Below are 22,713 nucleotides of genomic sequence, written 5' to 3' on the forward strand. Positions count from 1 at the left end.
ACTCTTGCTCTGTCACCCAGACTGGAATGCAGTGGCGAGATCTCAGTTCATAGCAACCTCTGCCTCCCAGGTTCAAGCGATTCTCCTGTCTCAGCCTCCCAAGTAGCTGGGATTACAGGCACATGCCATCATGCCCAGCTAATTTTTGTGTTTAAAGTAGAGACAGGATTTCTCCATGTTGGCCAGGCTGGTTTCGAACTCCTGACCTCAAGTGATCCGCCTGCCTTGGGCCCCCAAAGTGCTGAGATTACAGGCGTGAGCCACCATGCCCAGCCTATTCTCAGAACTCTTGACACATTATGGACTAAGGGAAGCAGAGTCTGTCTGAATTTTATCACTTAATAGTTGTGTGATTCTGGGCACCTATTTCTTTATTTACAGAATGACATTAACTTCATCCTATGAGGATCAATCTTATAAGATTCTTGTAAATATTCTTGAAATGATGCCCATAAAATGCTTAGCACAGCACCTGGCATGTATGAACACCTTAGTAGAGCCTAGGCACAGTGGTTCATGCCTGTAATCCCGGCACTTTGGGAGGCCAAGGCGGGCGGATCATCTGAGGTCATGAGTTTGAGACCAGCCTGGTCAACATGGTGAAACTCTGTCCTACTAAAAATATAAAAATTAGCCGGGCATGGTGGCACACGCCTGTAATTCCAGCTACTCAGGAGGCTGAGGCAGGAGAATCACTTGAACACAGGAGGCAAAATTTGCAGTGAGCTGAGATCACGCCATTGCACCCCTAGCCCGACCACCAAGAGTGAAACTCCATTTCAAAAAAAAAAAAAGAATAACTTACTAGAAAATCATCATTGATTATTATTATTCAGGCTTTGCAGAAGGTCTGTTGTTTTCCATTATTGTTTCTACGGTTATATTGTGTCACAGATTCCTGACAACTAACTTTAAAATCAACTCATAGGTCCCAATTTCTTTTTTAAGGTTGAATTATCTCTACCATCTTCTCTCCTGTGAATATTTTGAGCCTTTTACTGAGACAATTGAAAAAATTTCTGCCTTTTCCCCAAAGCCTCATTAACAATCAATATTTACAGTTAAATTCCTTGTGTTGGTGAATTCTTAATTCTTTTAAGGTTAGTATGTATTATGAAAATAACATAACAACTTCAAATGAAATCAAATTGGAAGTAAAATTTGCTCATAATTCCCCAAACTGCTCTCTGAGTTTCCCTCTGGGCTAGTCCCAGAGGTGCTCCCAGGGAATGGTGGTTAACAGCACAGGTTACCGGGCCAAGCCTGTCGAGGTTGGAATCCCAGCCCCGCTCAGATTGCATCCTGGGAGGTTACTTCATATCTCTAAGCCTTGGCTTCTCCATCTTCAAAATGGGGCTAATGACTGAACCTTCCCAGAGGACTAAATGGGATAATCACATAGGGCTTTGCTCATGGCACACTCAGGAAGTATTGAGTGTCTATGGCTCATGTGAGAACTGTACACTGCTCCCTGCAGAAGTCACAGTGACTTGTCATTCTCAAAACTGCTCTCTGTGCTGCCCCCACTGCCTGGTACAAAGGCAATCTGAACTGAGGAGTTGGCTCCACTTCAGAGCAGCATCCACTTAACTCCAGAGAGACGAGAAAGGGCAGATCCTCTGGGGAATCAGTCAACAGCGGATACTTTTAGCACATGAAGCATTCCTTTCCCAAGGGAGTCCAAGTGCAACCACCTCATGATAAGCTCGAGTTTTTCCAGAGTGAGAGATAGAAAGTTTTGGGGACTTTTTTGTAATGTGCATGAGTTTGGAATCCTCTGCTGCAAACAGAGCTGCTTTCCAAGTCCTCGTACTCCATTCTGTCACATGACACTGGGGCTTAACAATTGCATAATCAGAAATGCCACACCATGAAGTGTTTGTTGAACTCAGGTACTAAGACAGCCAGGAATGGCTCAGAGAAATCATTTGTGGTTAGAGCCGAAGGGGGCTTCTGAGGCCATCTAGGCCAACTGCATTCGTTTTACAGAAGGGAAAATTGAGACACAAAGAAGGAAAATCATATGCCCAAGTCCAGAGCAGAGCCAGGACTGGAACCTGGACTTCTGCACATCAGGTTCTTTCCCAGAAAAAAGGGGGATGATTTTCATCCAGCACCCCCACCCACAAAACCAGAGCACATCTGCAGCCCAAACTATCTCCCTGAACACTCCCATGAATCCTTGGAGTGACATGGCTAAGTTACGGACTCCAGACCCACACACAGTGGCACTGCCATCGCCTAGCTGTGGGACTTCGGACAAGTTACTTCATGTCTCAGTTTCCTCATCTGTAAAATGAGGGTGATGACAGGGCCTGCCTCCTAAGATCTGGATGACGGTCAAATGAGTTAAAATTTTCAAAGTCCTTAGAACAGCGCCTGCACACAGGGAGTGCCATATAAGCACTCATTAAACAAAAATAAAAACTGGAGAAATATGAAGGCCAGGCGCGGTGGCTCATGCCTGTAATCCTAGCACTTTGGGAGGCTGAGGTGGGTAGATGACAAGGTCAGGAGTTCAAGACCAGCCTGGCCAAGATGGTGAAACCTGTCTCTACTAAAAATACAAAAATTAGCTAGGCATGGTGGCACTTGCCTGTAGTTCCAGCTATTCAGAAGGCTGAGTCAGGAGAATCGCTTGAACCTGGGAGGTGGAAGTTGCAGTGAGCCGCGATTGTGCCACTGCACTCCAGCCTGGGTGACACAGCAAGACCCCATCTAAAAACAAGCAAGCAAGCAAGCAAACAAACAAAAAAACAAAACCAGAGGAATGTGGACTATAACAGAGAGGGCAGTGGCCTAGGTGCCAAGGGATCAGGGTTCTGATCTGGTTCTGCTTGTGTGTGACCTAGGGCAGGTTCTTTCCCCTCCCCGGGCTCTGCTCGGGCTCAGAAGCGGTGGGAGAGGTGGACACTTGCCAGGAGTCTCTCAGGGTCTGCATATCTTTGGCCTCTCCCTGTGCTGTGATTTCAGAGCACAGGCCAAGCAACGGTGAAAGTAGAACTGGAACATTTGTGCTCTCCAAAAAAAGAGAGGCCCTCTATGCCTTTTCAAAGCTCACAAACTGTCTTGCAAATCAGGTAACAGAGCTGATCTCAGTGAAGGGGCCGATTGTGTGGCTGGGACAGTAACCCACTGGCCTCCATTGTCTCCTGTGCTCTCTCTGGTTTCTCTTCTCTTTTCTCTGAATGGAGAGAGAAAGGGGTCTTTGAAAATGCCAACTGGGAAACCACAGTGGTGTGAGAATCGCAGGTCTCAGGTGGCCCATGCTGGCGCCCACATCCCTGTGCTCAATTACTTTTCTCCTGCCAGAGCTGGACATGCGCACACTCTGGAGCCTGTTTTGAAATCCGAGTCTCTGTGCCTGCCTGGGTCCTGTGACCCTCAGCAAGCTGAGCCCCAGGTGCTCTGCCCCTTCAGTTGTACCAGTGGACTGTCCCTGCCCTGCTAATCACCTGGGTGGGAGAGCCGGCTGTGTGGGAGCCGCAGGGGCCCTGGGTGTTGGCTGCTGAGGCCGAATACTCTGACGTGTGGGGTGGCAGGCCTGCGGGAGCTCTTTATCAGTTTGGGGGTGAAAGGGAATACAGTTCCTGGTGGATGCACTCTGGGTTCTGAGCGGCCTCCTCCATCTGTCCCCCTCCACTCCCAGGCCTGACACTAGGTTCTGACCCTTGTCATCATCATCACCTGCCCTATTTGCAGCCATAGCCTGATCTAACCTCATCCCCACGTAGCAGCTCAGGGCAACTCTAACAGCCCAAAAGGCCTGCGAGGCCCTCAGGTGCACTTCCCCCTGAGAATGGCAAAGATTCTCCCGAGGGAGCACCTCCCACCTCTCACCCATCTACCTGACACCCCTCCAGTCCATGTGTCCTCAGCATCAGCTCCCCAAAACACCAAGCCCTCTGAGTCTCTGACCCTCAAGGGTTCCCCGAACCTACTGAGCAAAGTCTGAACCCTTCAGTCGGCCTTGCCACTCCCCTGCCCCGGTGTTATCTAGCCCAATCCCCTCCCCTCCACTTTCTAGTGGCATCTGATCCTCCACAGAAACCACACTAAGACTCCCACTCCTAATTACCTTCCCTACACAACACTTTCCTTGTGGCCTTTCTCAAGGCCCTCACTCGGCCTGGAATTAGAAAAATCCAGGGCCCAGTTCCAGTATCATCTGCTCTGTGACGCCTCGCACCAGTAAGAGTTAATTTCCTTGCAGAGCTTCCTGTCTGCTCTGGGTAGAACGCAGTTTATTATGCCTCCTTCCCCACCAGCCTGTGCTCCTGGAAGGCAGAGTCCCAGCCAGGCTCCCCTGTTGGTGGCCAGCACAGTGCCTGGTGCTCGGCAGGTAACTGAGTCACATTCATTGAGTCAACTGGAAGTGGCTATATGCCCCTTTTGTTGTTCCTTTATAAAACTGTTTGTTCCTGGAATTCTGTGTGACAGTGATCTAGGATAGAATTAGAACAGAGTAATTTTACAGCTTGATGTTTCCTTGCCTACATGGCTTGTTTGCACTGAAACACAGGCTAATGGGGAGAGACGATGCGGGGGAAGGAGGAACGCAAAGCTCTTTCCACCAGTGCCGACTTCTGATCAACCTGAGCAGCCTCATCAGGAAACCATCTTGTCGTGGCAGGCAGGGGAAGGTAGTGAATATCAGGAAGAGGGGGTCACTCTGCTGGAGGAATGTGTAATTCTATGGGGCCTGGGACCCGGGAGCCCTAGGCAAGGATTCTGGGTTATCTAGAATGAAGCCACTTAATCACACCTGGGTATAAGACCAGGTTATAAGTCAGGTTAGTTTAAGCCTGAAAGTGACCAACCAACTCTGTTATTCCATGGATAGGGCCACTGAGGTCTAGGAAGGACGGCAGCTGGTCCAAGGTCACATGGAGTGAAAGACACAGAGGTGGGATTGAGGGCAAAACATCTAACTTCTCGGCCTGCGTGTTTCCATCTGAACAATGCTCCTGGATGTTAGCAGTGACCATCTGTGGGTGAGTGAGATTGAAGTGTTGTTTTCTTTACGGATCATTGTTAAACTGGAGTTGAGCACTATTAAACCTGTTTTAAAACTGGTTTTTAAAAAGGGTGTGAAACATTCCATTTTTAATTAAAAATATATAACATGGAACATTTACTCAGTTCAGTAACTTTCATTATCCACCTTCTCTGTGACGGGCATTGACCTGGGTGCCTGGCATATACTTGTAAGATGAAGACTGCTGTCTAGTAGGCCACCTACAACCTCCTCTCTTGGTCATGCTCACAGTTTTTTGTTGTTGTTGTTGTTTGTTTTTTGTTTGAGACGGAGTCTGTCTCTGTTGCTTGGCTGGAGTACAGTGGTGCGATCTCAGCTCACTGCAACCTCCGCTTCCTGGGTTCAAGCGATTCTCCTGCCTCAGCCTCCCAAATAGCTGGGACTACAGGTGTGTGCCACCGCATCCAGATAATTTTTGTATTTTAGTAGAGTTGGGGTTTCACCATATATGCCAGGATGGTTTCGATCTCTTGACCTCATGATCCACCCGCCTTGGCCTCCCAAAGTACTGGGATTAGAGGCATGAACCACCGCACCCAGCCCCATGCTCCCAGTTCTAGTGTGACTTGTTAAACCACATACACAACCAAAGAGACTTTTGACTCTTAACACTGTGTACCCTGACTACAGGGATGAATTCTGAGCATTAAACACACTTCTAAATGTGCCAACTATGAAACGCAATGATAAAACGTCAAATGTTAAATAAGAAGGATTCTTCTGATCCTTTATTCTTAGTCATTCATTCCATGACACATGTTCTCTACCAGCCTGAAGCAGCTGGCTGGATACAAGGGGGTAATGGCCTTTTGAAGACTCAGTTGCAGTGCCAGCTAGGTAGCCACACCTTGCGGGCTGGGGCAACATTCTCCAGAAGACTCTATGCTCTGAATCAGTAGGCAATTGTTGATGCCATTTCTCTCATAGCTAGGATTCATAGGTCAGGGAATCGAAGTTGGAAATGGGAGTGGCACCACTCACCATTACTCCTAGTGACCCACTAGCAAAACTTTTGCTTATTGTTCCCGTGACCCTATGGTCTGCTGGCCTAGAAGTCTTAGTTTCAAAGGAGGAAAGTTCCACTAAGAGACACAACAATTCCACTAAACTGGAAGTTAAAACTGCCACCAGGCCACCTTGGGCTCCTCATGACTCTGAATCAACGAGCGAAGAAGGGAGTTACTGGGCTGGCTGGGGTGACGGATCCGACCGAGGAGCAATTAGATAGCTGCTGCACAAGGGAGGTGAGAAAGTCTATGTCTGCACACAGGAGAGCCCTTAGGGCACTTTTTTAGTATTACCACGCCCGGTGATTACGGTCAATGGAAAACTGCAACAAAGGAACACAGGCAGGACTGCTAATGGCCTAGGCCTTCCAGGGAAAGAACCACCACCAGCTGAGGTGCTTGCTAAAGGCAAAGAATGAGTAGTTGCAAATATTAGCTACAACCACCTGACTAGTTACAGAAATGAAGGCTGTAATTGTCATGAGTACTTCCTCTTTATTTTATGAACACTTGTGTTGTGTGTGTGTGTGTGTGTGTGTAGCAAATATCTTTGCTTTTTCCCTCCCTTATTCCCTTGTCATGTAATACAAGATTGTTTGTTATTAACTTTAATGTTATTGATTATATTGGCTTTGTATAATAGGATTCAAGTATCATTAATTTTACATCATAGTATTTAAGGTACAGGATAGCAGGGAGAAGAATAAACATCACTCATGGACTACACCTCCTCTTCTGGAATAGGTGATAGTGTGTTTTCCATTGTACCCAGGATAGTTGTATCATGTTAGGTAGAATTATGACATCGTTACTGTCTTTATTTGGAAATTAAGTATGATTTAAAGAGATGTGTATGTGCCCAGTTGACAAGGGGTAGACTGTGATGGTTAATTTTGTATGTCAACTTGACTTGGCCATGGGATACTCAGACGTTTGGTCAAACATTATTCTGGGTGTGTCTGTGAGGGTGTTTCTGGATGAGTCTAATATTTGAATTAGTAGACTCAGTAACACAGATTGTTCTCCCTGATAAGGTGATGGGCGGTGGGTCAGGGGTGGGGGGTGCAACTAATCGGTTGAAGACCTGGATAGAAAAAAAAAAGCTGACCCTCCTACAAGTAGAAGGGAATTTCTTCCTGCCTGACTGCCTTACTGCCTTGAGCTGGGACATTAGCTTTTTTTTTTTTTTTTTTGCCTTTGGACTTAAACTAAAACATCTTTTCCCAGACCCAACTCTTCCTGGGTCTTTGGCCTGTTGGTATTTGTATTGGAACTACACCATTGGCTCTCCTGGGTCTCCACCTTATCAACTGCAGGTGTTGCCAGTCTCTATAGGTCTATACATAGAGTCTCCTTGTGAGCTAACACCTTATAGCAAATCTGTCTTTCTCCCTCTCTCTCTCTCTACACACACACACACACACACACACACACACACACACACTCTCCCCCTATTGGTTCTCTCTTTCTCTGGAGAACCCTGACACAATACATTAAAAGAAAAATCTGCAAAGGCAAAGTTATTCTATTGTCATTGCCATGGAAGGAGAAGAAAGTGGTGGCTTTGGAAGCATCCACCTGTTCCTCCCCAGGTCCCCTGCACTGGTGACAATGTGCTCCCCTTTAGCACCTACTCACATCAGGGTCCAGCTCATCCAGCTCATTTTCCAGGGTTCTGAGCTCTTCCTCTGTTAGGGCTCCAAGGATTTCATCTTCATCCAGGTCACGGTATTTCTCTAGTTCTCGTCTGTACGACATCGTGGAAGAACTTGTCTGCGTCTCCTGAGTTTCTGTGCTGATTAATACCTGCCAGAAAGACAAGAATCTTAGAAAGACCCTTCTCAGATCTGCTCTCACAGAGCAAATGGAGGCTCATCATTCACACAGTGGCCTGGGTACATTTTATGAATTGCCAGGATAATCATTACTATGGTGGAATACTACACTAAGTTTGGCTAATTGTCTAACAAAACTTTGCAAGGTAAGGTCCTGAGGGTGTGTAAGTTAATGAATTGTAATTGGTTATAATTGGCATGGACATTAATTACAAGTAAATGGGTAATTATAAATGGCTTATGAGTGCCTGAAAACAATGTTATTCTTCAAGTAGTTCAAATACTTTTCTGTATAACTCTCCACCCTCCACCCTCTACCCCAGTGGGAATCAGGAATACTGGAAACTCTGCCAAAAGTGAGTTTAAAAGGGCCAGGGGAGTATCAATGGTTAATTGAGCACCTACTGCATGCCGGCCCCTCACCTATACCATCTCATTCAATCCTCACAGAAAGTAGTTTACAGAAATAGCTAACTTTACTACTGTATACCAAGCTGTGTGTCAAGTACTTCACAAGGACTTTCTCATTTAACCTATGAGCTAGGCATTTACTATTATCCCCATTTTATAGACAAGGACTTAGAGAGGTCACTTATAGAGTCACTCAATGGTGTGGTGAGCACACTGCCTAGTCCGGAGCCCCATTTCCCTCGAGAGGGAGCTGGTTTAGAGGGAAGAAGTAGCTGGCCAGCAGGACCCGGGGGAACCAGGACTCACCTCTGCTGCTTCCCAGACTGCTCTCTCCTGCTGGAGAAGCCGACCGTTCATTTCCCGTTTCACAGATGACACCCAACACCTGTGCTTGGACCCTGTCTCTGCTACTTCCCATAACCATGACATTTTCAGACCTGTTAGCTCGTCTGAGCCTCTCCACACACCCTGTAAGTTGGTCTTTTTTTTTTTTTCTTTTTTATACCTTAAAGATCTTCTTGGATACTAATAGGTCTTTTAATTAAAACATTTTTATTAGAGAAAAAACTGAGGGATGGCCTAATGGCATGAGTCAGGACCCCTGACCTCCGTCCAAGTGTGTGCTCTCTACTCCACCATACCGCCTCCCCTGAGCTAGGAGGGACAGCAGGACCTCGAGCCCTTCCATCCTCCAGGTTGGCTAAATGTAGTACTGTGCATAGAATCAGTGTGACGGGTTATATTGTGTCTCCTAAAAACTCATATGTAAGGCCGGGTACGGTGGCTCACGCCTGTAATCTTAGCACTTTGGGAGGCTAAGGTGAGAGGATTATTTGAAAAATACAAAAATTAGCCAGGTGTGGTCGTGTGCACCTGTAGTTCCAGCTACTCAGAAAGCTGAGGTTGGGAGGATCGCTGAGCTCAGGAGGTCAAGGCTGCAGTGAGCCGTGTTCCTACTGCTGCACTCCAGCCTGGGTGACAGCGATCCAGTCCCAAAAGGTAAATAAATAAAGGAAATAAAAATAAAAATTCATATATTGAAGTTCTAACCCCCAGTACCTCAGTAACCTAATATCACATTGAAAGTAAGAATGTGACCTTACCGTGACATAGGGTCAGTGCAGATATAACTAGTTAAGTTTAGACAACGTTATATGGGATAGGGTGGACATAGACACAGCACAGTAGGAGAACACCATGTGACGATGAAGGCAGAGGTTGGGGTGATGCTACTATAAGCCAAAGAATGCCAAAGACTGCCAGCCAGCCACAGAAGCCAGCCCCAGAGGGAACTCACCCTGCCCACACCTTGATCTCAGACTTCCAGCCTCCCAAACTGTGTGGCAGTAAGTTTCTGTGATTTAAGCCACCCAGTGTGCGGAACTGTGTGACAGCAGCCCTGGCAAACTTCTGTAATAGATAAGACCTTTTTCACAGCAATGTATGTATGCAGAGCTCCATGCAAGTCAACCGACCAATCCACCGACAGCTCATCTGTGAAATAATAATGAAATTTTCTAGAGTAGAGAAAAATGAAAACTGGGAAGGGGCAATCAACCAACTGATCCAAAAGCTGGCTTTAGTTGTTAATTAAAAATAATTAAAGTCATCTAAAATGAACTAAAACCAAAGTTCACTAAGCTAACAGAAAAAATCTGTCTCAGAAAGCAGAGGACACATTTTATCAGTGTAAGCCTGTGCATGTGTGGGCCTATTTGCTGGAGAAATCCAAGTATATGAAAACTGGCTTGACAAGAAGGACTTGCTTCCCAAATACAGAAACCCCAGTGCCATCCTTTTCTCTCAGAATGGCTCAGCTTGGCCGTTAGGCCCTCTTCCTTTCCAGACCTCAAGAATGCAATTCTCAGACCATAAATGGCCCCTGCCACTTCATCCATTTCTATTACTTCCAAAGAAAGCCACAACCAGCGGACAGTGCTCTGGTGTCCATGAGAAACCTTCCTGAAGGCCCTCAGAGAACAGCACAATTTGGCCTTTCCTAAGTGAAGCCAGGACAGGGAGCGGATCCATGATCTCCATGCTGGGGCAAAGAGCGACGCTAATGAAGGGCTCAGAGTCTTCCAGAACCAACTCACAGAGATGTCCACAACTGCCTGCAAACTAGCATCTCTTAGAGGGGCTGCAAACACAGCTTTTGGTGTTCAAACGGGTTTGAGGTTATACGAAGTTCCCTAGGACTCTGGCCTGCAGGACTTCTCAAAAATGTCAGTATGTGGCTACGCAGTGGAGTCTCCAAGAGGAACAGTTTGCAAGCAGAGTTCCCTAGTCTTTTTGGTCATAAAAGCACATCTCTGAGAGGCTGCACCCAGAATTGGAATCTCACAAAACCAAGTTTGGAAAACATACTCTTTGCCTTACCTCTGGTCACGTCAGAACCACACAAGAAGGGACACAGGGACAGGACCAGCTGAGACGTGCTTCTGGGGACTGTCAGACAGGTTGGGAACCCTGGGAGCTTCTCATGCTTGTCACCTCTTCCAGCTGCCTCATTTTCTAGATGCTTTATGGTAAAAGCCTTAGAAAAAGAGCCATGGACAGATTCTGCAGAATGGACAAGCCAGGCTGAGGGAGCAGGGGAGAAAGAAATCCTTTATCAAAGCCAGCTTGGGGAAAGGGGGCTGGGACAAGAGCCAGAAAAGAAAGGAGGTGACAACTGTGAGGCCTGCTGAAGGAAGGATATGGGGTGTGGCATTAGGCCTCCCCTAGAGATGCCACCCGAGGGGTACAAATCATGACATTTCCTAAAGAAGTCTCCTCCTACTGGACCCAGGAAAGTTAATGCACCACTTACACACCTCAAGGTGCTGTTGATTTCTAAAATCCTGCTTCACAGGATTTAAAAAGTCCTTTCTAATGTCAAGAGTCCTGTGAATATTATGGAGTGATGAGGCACGACATTCAATAAACTGAGAAGAACCAAAAACTCTAAGGTAAACTATGAAGGTGTCAGTTTCAAGCCACACTCATCCACTTGGCTCACAAGGACGGTTGCCAGGAAGCAGGATTCTCCTCCTGTGGTCGAGGAAGTGGGAGAGCTGGAGGTAGGGAAGAGACAGGGCGGGAGGGAGGCGAAAGTAGCGTTATTTAGGGAGCCCGCTGCAAGCTCGCTCTTAAAACACGGCTTGGAAGAGATTGTATTTTATAGCTGCTAATAAAAGGCCTCCGTTTCCTAAGAGAAGAGGTGTCAGGGATGGAGCACAGGCTTGGGCTTCACAGGACTTGTGCTTGGAGTGCTAATTGTGACAGTGACTCCCTGGGTGGCCCTTGCTAAGTGCCTTCCCTCCTCTGGGCCTCTGTTTGCTCCTCCGGAAAATGAAAGCACTGACTGACCCAGCTGGTTTTTAAACTATGCCAACAGGAGATGTCAGCCTCTGAGAACCTGCCTCCGGGGCCCTGCAGAGGGTTAGGGACAAGTGAGGGGACTCACTCCTGATTTTACCTCGTGTATTTATTTGAGGCTCCATATAAAACTTTACTTGAAGGACAGATTCCGTGGCTCAAATAAAAAGTGGAATATCCCCGGACTGGGTTTCGTGGTCTGCATGGTGAGAGGCTGACTGTGCTCGCCCCCGTAGGGTGTCGTGAGGATCACTGGGCAGCAAGCAGAGGAGGCTATAGCCTGGGGCTGGGGCGGTCAACGGGCTTCACAGGTCTTAGCCATTACGATGAGGCTGTCACTGCTGGAGTCTCTACTTCCTTTCCCCCAACCACACTGCACACTGTCATCAGACTCTAAGGTACCTCAGGAGAGGACCTATGTTCCATATGTCTTCATGTCCCTGTGCCTTGCCCTGTGCCTGGTCCAGGGTGTCACCTGAGGAGTGGGGGATGAGCACCCCTGGCTTCTGGTCTAGGGTTCTTGGAACGCTGGCAAGTCCCTTTTCTCAGATGCTCTGTTTTCTCATCTTTATTTCAGAAAGAGTGGACCAGGTCTGGGGGGATTGAACGTCTGAGAGGGGAGGGATGGGCAGAAAGGGGGTGATGAAGCCTCTGGGGCTCCCAGCATGGCCCACCTGCAGCAGCTTCTCTGTGACCCGAGCAAGAGTTGGTGAGAGCAATAAAAGGACAGGTAAATACACTTAAAACACCCTTGCAAACTCAAGTCTTCCAAATCTGGTGTCTATTTTACGCTTACAATGTATCTGGCCACCTCGCTTCTCCGTGGCAGAAGCCTCAAGCCTCCACTGAATATGAAAAAATAGAATTTACAAGCTGTGCCAGGAAGTAGCACTCGGCAGGTTGGACCGTAAAGATGAAGGGGTCAAGGGCCGAGGCCACCCATCATGAAAGCCTCAGAAATGAAAGCTCCGAGAAGGCGCAGCTCCTGGAGTACACAAGGCTCTTTTAAATCTTTCACGGGCAGCCGGTCCAGTCGCTTCTGCTAATGGCTTCTCCAGCACTGCCCGCCCATGTGGGAACACTTTGGAGGAGGCACTTAGGCGGCATCATCTTGATTTATGGGCTGCGCTTCCTTGAGCTCAGGAAGAGCTGAGTCACAAGTTCAAATAAATATTTTCCAGTTATACTGACTCATTATTTTAGCCACAGTGAACATTTTGAGGATGAGAAGGCAAGGTTGACTTAGAAAGTTCATCCTGGCCGGGTGCGGTGGCTCACGCCAGCACTTTAGGAGGCCAAGGCGGGCAGATGACGAGGTCAAGAGATCAAGACCACTCTGGCCAAGATGGCGAAACCCCATCTCTACTAAAAACACAACACTTAGCTTTGCATGGTGGCACGCCCCTATAGTCCCAGCTACTCAGGAGGCTGAGGCAGGAGAATCGTTTGAGCCCAGGAGGTGGAGGTTGCAGAGTGAGCTGAGATTCCACCACTGCACTCCAGCCTGGCGACAGAACAAGGCTCCATCAAAAAAAAAAAAAAAAAGAAAGAAAAAAAAAAGAAAAGAAGAAAAGAAAGTCCATCCTTTATGCCCCAAATATTTGTGGATTTGTCCCTCTCTTCCGGAAGACGTTTCGGCTAAAGGGACTTCATGCCATGTTCCAGCGTCACTAAATCCTGTGTCCCAAGACAATGCCATCTACCTTCCTCTCTGGAATCTCTCTTCCCTTGGCTTCAGGGAGGCACCTGCAGTGCCCCCTGTCCTTCCTGAGAGCGCTGTCTCCCCACTACTCCCCTGCCCCCTTTAAGGGGCCCCTCTCAGGGCAGACATGCTTCGTATCACAGGACACCCTCCACTCTCAGATGATTGGGCAGAGGGGTGCCTGCCTCAAGGGTAGCCAATTGTTTGGCAGGCCAGTGACAAGGTCCTGATGTGGTGACAACAAAAAAACCAAAACCAAAAAGAGGAGTTGGGCAAATAAGCTTGTTGTATTCATTCATTGTATAATGCTTGTATTCATTTCCTGGGGGTGCCCCCAACAAAGCCCCACAAATCAAGTGGCTTACACAACAGAAGTGTGCTGGCTCTCCATTCTGGAGGCAAAAGTCAGAAATCAAGGCTCAGCCGGGTTGGCTTGCTCTGAGGGTGAATCTGTTCCCAGCTGCTCCACTGGCCTCAGGTGTTCATCAGCCTGCAGAGGCTCCTTTCCCTGGTTTTTTCTTTGCAGTATCTACCCTCTGTGTGTGTCTGGGTCCAAATTTCCCCTTTTTTTTTTTTTTTTTTTGAGACGGAGTTTCACTCTTGCTACCTACCCAGGCTGGAGTGCAATGGCGCAATCTCGACTCACCGCAACCTCCAACTCCTGGGTTCAGGCAATTCTCCTGCCTCAGCCTCCCAAGTAGCTGGGATTACAGGCACGTGCCACCACGCCCAGCTAATTTTTTTTTGTATTTTTAGTAGAGACGGGGTTTCACCATGTTGACCAGGATGGTCTCGATCTCTTGACCTCGTGATCCACCTGCCTCGGCCTCCCAAAGTGCTGGGATTACAGGCGTGAGCCACTGCGCCTGGCCTCAAATTTCCCCTTTTTATGAGGACAGCAGTCATATTGGATGAGGGTTTCCCTAAGGACCTTATTACATTCACAGGTCACAGTCACAGATACAACTTTTTTGGGGACACAATCCAGCCCATAATAGCACGGAACTGGGACAGGAGAAGATGGGGCAGGTGTTGGGGCAGCTGGGGTGAAGAGAAGCTGGGGGGCCCATGGCGGGTGCTGAGGCCACGGGGGATGAGACTGGGCAAGGGAGCGGAGTCCTAAGGGACAGCTTGTGCAGCCCACAAGAGACGGAGACACAGGACCCACCAGCGCCCAGGCCCCACTCCAGGCCTCGATGGTACGGCTCAGCCTGGTTTCCCACGAGCCCCCCGTCCTCCCATAAGCCTGTCCAGGCCCACCCCTCTGGCCACACCCAGTCACTATCCTAAGGGACCTTAATGCGCCCCCACTCCTCGCAGCCAAAGTCTCCTGGTTTCCCCACTTCCTTTCTGACTCCTCCCTGGCCCACCTGTTCCCCTGGTCTCTGCCCTCTTCTCCCATTCTCCCTGGCTGGTTCTCATCTCCTCCCACATGGGGCCTGGTACCTGGGATAAGCCGAGGACACTTGGACAGTGTCTGTCCAGCCCAGGCCCCTTCCTGAGCCCCTGGTCCCCACCGGGTACCCAACCCTGTGTGTGTGTCTGGCTTCAGCACCACTACCATTCCCTGGCCTGGTTTGCAGCTCTTCTCCTACCTGTCAGACACCCAGGCCAGACCCTTGGAGTAAGCCTAGACTCCCCCTAACCCCCGCTCTCCAGCCCAGGACCAGCCCGTACCTGACAAGGCTCTTTCTCTTTTTTAAAACTTTGTTTTTGCTCTGTCACCCAGGCTGGAGTGCAGTGATGTGATCAAAACTCACTGCAGCCTCCAACTCCCAGGCTCAGGCAATCCTCCCTCCTCAGCCTCCCGAGTAGCTGGGACTACAGGTGTGCATCACCATGCCCAGCAAACTAAAAAATAATTTTTGTAGAGATGAGGTCTTGCTATGTTGCCCAGGCTGGCCTTGAATTCCTGGCCTCAAGCAATCCTCCCACCTCAGCCTCCCAAAGTGCTGGGATTACAGGTGTGAGCCACTGTGCCCGGCCTCTCCTCCCCACCCACAGGCCCACTATCATTTTGTTGTTATAGTTGCTTTTCAGGTTGTGGTAAAACACACATAACATAAAATTGACCATTTTAACCATTTTTAATGGCACAGTTCTGTGGCATCAAGTATACTCCTGCTGTTGTGCAGCCCTCATTACTATCCATCTCCAGAACATTTTCATTTTCCCAAATGGAAACTCTGTCCCCATTAAACACTGACTCCCCTTTCTCCCCTCCCCCAGCCCCTGGCAACCGCATTCTCCTTTCTGTCTATGTGAACTGGACTACTCCGTGGGCCACCTACGACTAGGGTAATGCTGTGTGGTCTCTTTGTGACTGGAATCCCATTTCCTTAACATCCTTGGATCTGTCACCCCTCTTCCGTCTCAAGGCACTGCCTCTTATGATCTTGGTGAGGGCAGCAGTCTCCCAACCAGTCCCCTGCCTCAGTTCTCCCTCCTTCCTATCCTTACTCAACTCAGCCTCCCAATGATCCTGGTGAAAATCAATCCTCATGCTGCTCCCAAGCTGAAAACGAGCTCCAACTCCCAAGCTCCAACTGCTTCCCAAGGACAGAGAGGGAGCACGTCTTTAAAGTGCACCTCTCCACACAGGCTCCTGGCACCCCTGGCTGGGATATTGCCCCCCTCTCCTCCCACAACCTCTGTGGGCAGCTCTAAGGAAGTAGCGCTGCCCTGCCTAGCAGAGGAGACTAGGACTTCCCACATCTCTCTGTGTCCTCAGGCTGAGCCGGGCAAGGGCCAAGATCACATCTGGCATCTGCACATCTCAGCACCCAGCCCCTGCCTGGTTCAGAGGGAAGGCGGTTACTGCAGATGGAACTGAATTGTCCGTCAAGGATTCAGACACTTGGGAGCAGGGTAGAAAACTGAATCCTATCTCAGGCCAGTGACTGGCAGGGGAAGAAAGTCAACCAGGACTTGACTGGGTGGGGTAGGGGAAGGTGTGGAAGGAGTAGACAAATGGTAATGGAAGTTGGAGGAGGCTTAGCTTCCTCAGTTTTTAAGGCTAAGATCAGGGTCATAAAATGTGGTGCAAGAATTATGCCAATAACCATTCTTCCAATGTGCAGGGACCTTTGCAGCTCAAAAAAATAAAACTATTTTATGCTTGCAGTTTCACGCCCTGGGGGCTTGTTGTCACCTGTGATGGGTTCCAGACAGAAGAGAGCAGAGGAGACACAGGGAGAGGGAGAGAGCTGAACTGAGAGGCCTGAGCTTCGCCTAAGGAGCCCCTGTGTAGAACAGCCTCAGTTCTCAACCCGTCTCGCTGAAAGATCCACCCAGGCAGCACTGGCTACATAATTTGCTGGGTCCAGTGCAAAGTAAAACAGTGGGGCCCTTTACTCAAAAGGAAAAAAAAGCTGCCATTAAAGGTACCGAAATGGGCTGGGCGTGGTGGCTCATGCCTGTAATCCCAGCACTTTGGAAGGCTGAGGTGGGCTGATTGCTTGAGCTCAGACGTTCGAGACCAGTCTGAGCAACATGGCAAAACCTCGTCTCTACAAAAGATACAAAAATTATCCAGACATGGTGGTGCGTGCCTGTAGTCCCAGCTACTCGGGAGGCTGAGGTGGGAGGATTGCTGGAGCCTGGGAGGCAGAGGTTGCAGTGAGCCACTGTCATGCCATTGCACTCCAGCCTGGATAACAGAGTGAGACCCTGTCTCAAAAAAAAGGTATCAAAATATAAAGCTTTTTCTTTTTCCCATGGTCTCTCTCTTGATCTGGCATGGTGATTTTAAAATTTTTTCATTTTTTTTTTATTTTATAAACTTTCGGTAGAGACTGTCTTGTGACGTTGACCAGGCTGGTTTCAAACTCCTGGGCTTGGGCAATCCTCCTGCCTCAGCCTCCCAAAGTGCTGGGATTACAGGTGTGAGCCACCGTGCCCAGGCTGTCATGGGTTTTTAAAATTTATTATTTAATACTGTGATCCACATAGGTGTCCGTGTACTGCACGAGAAGCCCACTGGGTGCCAACTTCTCTCTTTTGTCACACCCAGGACCAACACATCCTGCCCTAGAGGAGGGCCAGGAAGTCATGCCAGGCATTTCCCCTTCCCACAGGCCACCGCCCCAACACAATCTTCTTGTCTGTCCCTGATCCAGGTAGCGAGTGTCCTGCTCCTGGCCACTGACTCAACACAATCCTTCTGTCCACTTCTAATTCGGATTACCTAATGTTTCGGCACAGAGGCTGCAACATCATGGGTGATTGCCAAGGATATTGGAAACTCCGTGCCAGGACATTAGGTACCTGGATGAGCCGTGGATGAAAGGCTTGCCCTGCAGAGTTTCCAGCTGAATACACCAGGGGGCCTCACTGGTAGCCCAGCAGGAGTGGGAAGCGGGGAGGCTGAATGGAACCAGAAGGTGCTAGGGGCAAGGGAGCTCTAGTCCAAGAATCCATGCCCAGGAAGCAGTGAGGCAGCAAGAGGTGGGACCTCATGCAAGCTGAGGCTCTGAGCCCTGGCACACACGCCATTGGAACTTCACTTAAAAATATAAATTTAAAGATAAAATTGTGAAGAATTTTGGCCAGATGCAGTAGGTCATGTCTGTAATCACAACACTTTAAGAGGCTGAGGCAGACAGATCACTAGAGGTCGGGAGTTTGAGACTAGCCTGGCCAACCTGTCTCTACTAAAAATACAAAAAAAAAAAAAAAAAAAAAAAAAATTAGCCGGGTGTGGTGGCATGCACTTGTAATCCAAGCTACTCAGGAGGCTGAGGCGGGAGAAATGCTTGAACCTAGGAGACAGAGGTTGCTGTGAGCTGAGATCATGCCACTGTGCTTGCTCCAGCCTGGGCGACAGAGCAAGACTCTGTCTCAAAAAAACAAACAAAAAATGCAAGACAGTGGCTGCAGAACATTCCACCAAGCACAGGGTCCCTCTGAAAGCAGGGCTCTGTGCACCTGCACAGGTGTAAAATCTGTTTCCAGCCTTAGCCCTAGGACACACACCTTGAAGGACCCAGGGCCAGGCTCAGTCACGGCTAATCTGTGATGGTCCTTTTCCTCCCTAGTGTCTTCCAATCCACTGAAATCTATAGCCCTTGGTTCTAGAGGACACTAGGACCACTGTGCAATGGCAGAAGGAGCATTGCCATAGAAGTCAGGGGGCCTGGTTACGAGTCCTGACTTCACTTGAGGACCTGCCATATGACCATGAGCAAATTACTGTACTTCTCTGGATCTCAGTTTCTACAACCTAATTCACTGGTGAGTATTTACTGGGCACCCACTATGGGGAGGGCATGCTGGGCCTTTGTGGAAGAGACAGAAATTAATAAGAGGTCCTGGCTCTCAGGTGCTTATAATTAACATGGAGCGGCAAGACTTACAAAGAGATTCCTGTCACACCCATCATCTCTTCATCCACCACGGAGCAGAAGGATGCCCTGGACCCTTAGTTCTCTTTATAGGTGAGGCCTTGTCTTGGGTCAGCCTGGTTAATGATGTGAGCTTGAACTACGAGCCATGCAAACCTGGGCTGAAATCCCTGCCCTGGCTCTAGCTGATTGGGCAGCCTCAGGTGTACCACTTAGCACCTCTGAGATTTGGGGATTCTTCTGCAAAGTGAGAACAGGACACGGACTGAATGTTCTCTCAAGGGACACCGTAAAGGAGACATGAGAGAAGGGATGATACAGTTCGACGACTGTTCTCCTTCCCCTTCCTTCAGGACCAGCCTGCAGCCTGCAAGCACTAGATGGGTAGACATGGCTGAGCAGCCATGAGAAAGATTTGGGGCTCTCCAGCGACTGTAGCATAAATCAATAGTGAGAGGTGCTGGTCCCCAAAGCCATGGTGAGAGCTTAAGTGTGGTAATAAAAGTGTAGTGCCAAAGTAAGGGCAATGACAGTCTTGCTTGGCTTGGTGCTGGAGCTCAACTCTGTGCCACACTCTTTTGTGGCAGGGGCAGGTGGCAATTTTCTTTTCTTTTTTTTTTTTTAAAGACACTGGCTGTATGCAGTCAAGCGTATAAGTTTTAAGTATACAACTCATATAATTATCCCATATTTATATGCTTATGTAGACACTTGAAGATACTAAACATTTCCAGCCCACAAGAAAACTTTCTTATTCTCCCTCCCAATCTCCCTCAAAAGTAACTATTTATAATATATATATTTATAGTACTATTCTGACATTTAAAACTGTAGATTAGCTTTGGCTTTTTGACCATTGCATGGAAACATATAGTGGATGTGTTTTCTGGTTTTTGTGTGTCTAGTTTCTTTCATTCAACATATTATATGTGAGATTCACCTGTGCTGTTGTGTGTAGTAAGTTTGTTCTTTCTCATTGATGTGCAGTATTGCATTATCTAAAATATACCATAATTTATTTACTCTACTTTTTATGGTCATTTAGGTTATTTCCAGTATTTGGTAATTACACACAGTGCTATGAATATGTCTTTTGGTAGAAATAAGCACTTTCTTCTTTTGGGTGTGTGCCCAGGAGTGGAATCACTGGGTCACAGAGTAGGCATATGTTTAGTTTCAGTAGATGCTGTCAGTTTTCCAAAGTAATTTTACAATTTTACATTTCTACCAACAATGTATGAGAGTTCCAGTTGCTCCACAACCTTGTCAACACTTGGTACTGTCAGCACCTTGGTGTTAGCCATTCTGGTGGATAGGTAGTGGGAACTCATTGTGCATTTCCCTGATGACTAATGATACTGAGCATATTTGATATGCATTCTGGACACGGGGATGACCTCTGTTGTGAATTAGACCTTCTCTCATGAGTGGTGCTGAGTCCAGAGAAGGTGAACAAGGTGTCATATAAAGAACAGTTGAAGGACCAGGAAGAACATGGTCATACTCTCCAAACCTCTACTGGGCTCACCTGGGGAAAAGGGCACAGAAGAAGTCTGTGGCTCCCCAGAGGACAGAAGACATAGATGTATTGAAATTACCTGGAGGTAGATTTCTGATCAGCACAAGAAACTTTCTAACAATAAAAACTGCCTAAGGGCGGGGTACGGTGACTCACACCAGTAATCCCAGCACTTTGGGAGGCCAAGGCGGGTGGATCGCTTGAGCCCAAGAGTTTGAGACCAGCCTGGGGAACATGGTGAGACCTTGTCTCTACAAATAATTAAAAAATTAGCTAGGTGTGATGGCACACTCCTGTACTCCCAGCTACTCAGGAGGCCGAAGTGGGAGGACTGCTTGAGCCCAGGAGGAAGAGGCTACAGTGAGTCCTGTTTGCAGCACTGCACTCCAGCCTGGTGACAGAGTGAGACCCTTTCTCAAAAAACAAGCAAACAAACAAACAAAAACTACCCAAGGGTACACTGGGCTAAGGCAAGAAGTAGTGAGCACTTGTCTCTAGGGGCTGTGAGCTGTGATGGCAGAGCCCTGGATGAGGTCTTACAGAGAAGACCGATGTCTTGATTGATGGTGGTTGTTGGGGAGTTGACGATATAGGACTTGAGGCCCTTTAAGGCCTGTTCTATTATGACAGATGTGTTTGGAGCCTCTGAATGGAGGAGGATGGGGACTCAGAGACCAGCTCTTGTTAACAGACTCCTTTTCTGGCTCATTTGCAGTTATTTTCCCTGGCTGATTTCATTCTCTTAGTCATATGGGAAAGTACCTTCTAAAAAAACAAACACACTAAACATAGTGTTTGACTCCATCACTTTCTGCAGTTGCTATGAGCTTTACCCCAGAACACACTGAGCCATGCTCGATGCGCTCAACGTCCAAGTTGTCAAGTGGTTTAAATTGGAAAGGCCTGTGCGTGCATGTGCGTGTGCGTGTGCGTGTGTGTGTGTGTGTGTGTGTGTGTGTGCATGTTTTCATTTTGCATCTCTTGGGTCATCATGGTGTCTGAGTCACCATAGGAATCATATGTAAGCAACAGGGTTCTGGGGAAAGAGTCTGAGGACACCTCCCTGTCTCAGCTGGCCTGCCCTCCTGCCCTCAAACCATGCTGCACTCCACTCCTTCTTTTGCATCTCTGGAACTTTCCTGGTTCAGGCCACACTTAGCTCTCCCCAGGGTCTGCCCCTTCCATTTCATTTTCATCTACACCAGCAGAAGAGTGTTCTAAGAAGCCAAACATTGTAATACAAACAAGAAAGGCCGTCGGAGTTCTTTGGGAGCTATTGAATTATCTTTGGGCATCCCCCACTCCCACAAGACCAAAAGCTTCTTGAGGGCAAACATCTCTGTCTCCCATGGTCCTTCACAAAGCCCTGCACCTGTGCAGTGCTGAAGACATGTCTGTTGAATAAATGAATGAATGCATGAATGCCTAGCATTATTATTGGCTTTGACAGCTATAAGTCAAAAGCACTGGTAGAATAAAAGCTAATCTGTAGGCTGGGTGTGGTGGCTCACATCTGTAATCCCAGCACTCTGGAAGGCTGAGAAGGGTGGACCTCCCCTGAGGTCAGGAATTCGAGATCAGCCTGGCCAACAATGAGAAACCTCGTCTCTACTAAAAATACAAAAATTAGCCAGGTGTGGTGACAGACACCTGTAATCCCAGGTGTCTGTCTCGGGAGGCGGAAGTGGAAGTATCACTTGAACCTCGGAGGTGGAGGTTGCCGTGAGCCGAGATCACATCACTGAACTCCAGCCTGGGTGACAGAGCGAGCCTCAATCTCAAAAAAAAAGAAAAGAAAAGCCAACTTGTAGCAAAGCTTGTGGAATTCATTCCTATCCTCATTCTCCATTTTACAAACATGAAATTCATCACTTTGCCTCATAACAGGCATTAATGTAAGGTAGAGCTTTATGAACCACATTTTTATATTTTTGGAAAAACCAATATGAAAATTAATATGAACAATACCGAAAGCAAATGGCAAACTGGGGAAAATATATTTGCTTCATATTAAACAAAAGGCTGATTTGTTTAATAGACAAAAACTTCCTCCAATAAAAAAATAGAACAGGTCAGAAAATGTGGGAAGAGGAAAGGAATAGACAATTCACACAAAAGGAAATACTAATGGCTAATACGCATATAAATAATAACAAAGCTCACTTATAATTACAAAAAAGCAAATTGTGGAATGAGATATATGTTTTAGCAGATTGACAGAGATTTAAAAGTCTGAGAATTCCCAGTGTTGACAAGATGCGAGACCAGTGCCCTTACAAAGAAGAGAAGTTACGTTGGTGTACCCTTTTTCAGTTTGAAACCAGCCTGGGCAACATGGTGAAACCCGTCTCACCTAAAAATACAAAAAATGAGCCAGGCAAGGCGGCACACACTTGTGGTCCCAGCTTCTGGGGTTGAAGGGAGTGGGCGGCTAGGGTGGAAAGACCATTTGAGCCCAGAAGGCAGAGGTTGCCGTGAGCCCCTGCACTCCAGCCTGGG

General features: G+C 47.9%; 1 protein-coding gene across 1 annotated transcript in view; it reads right to left on the reverse strand.

The window, feature by feature from the left end:
- Positions 1-22,713, reverse strand: part of TMOD1 (tropomodulin 1) — a 91,488-nt gene that overhangs the window by 61,022 nt on the left and 7,753 nt on the right. The window contains exon 2 of the mRNA XM_017527855.2: positions 7,684-7,851. Within this exon, the coding sequence (XP_017383344.1) occupies positions 7,684-7,803 (120 nt within the window). The 5' untranslated portion in view covers positions 7,804-7,851. The remainder of the gene's footprint in view (positions 1-7,683; positions 7,852-22,713) is intronic.

Source organism: Cebus imitator, unplaced genomic scaffold, assembly GCF_001604975.1.
Source record: "Cebus imitator isolate Cc_AM_T3 unplaced genomic scaffold, Cebus_imitator-1.0 Scaffold51, whole genome shotgun sequence".
NCBI lineage: Eukaryota > Metazoa > Chordata > Mammalia > Primates > Cebidae > Cebus > Cebus imitator.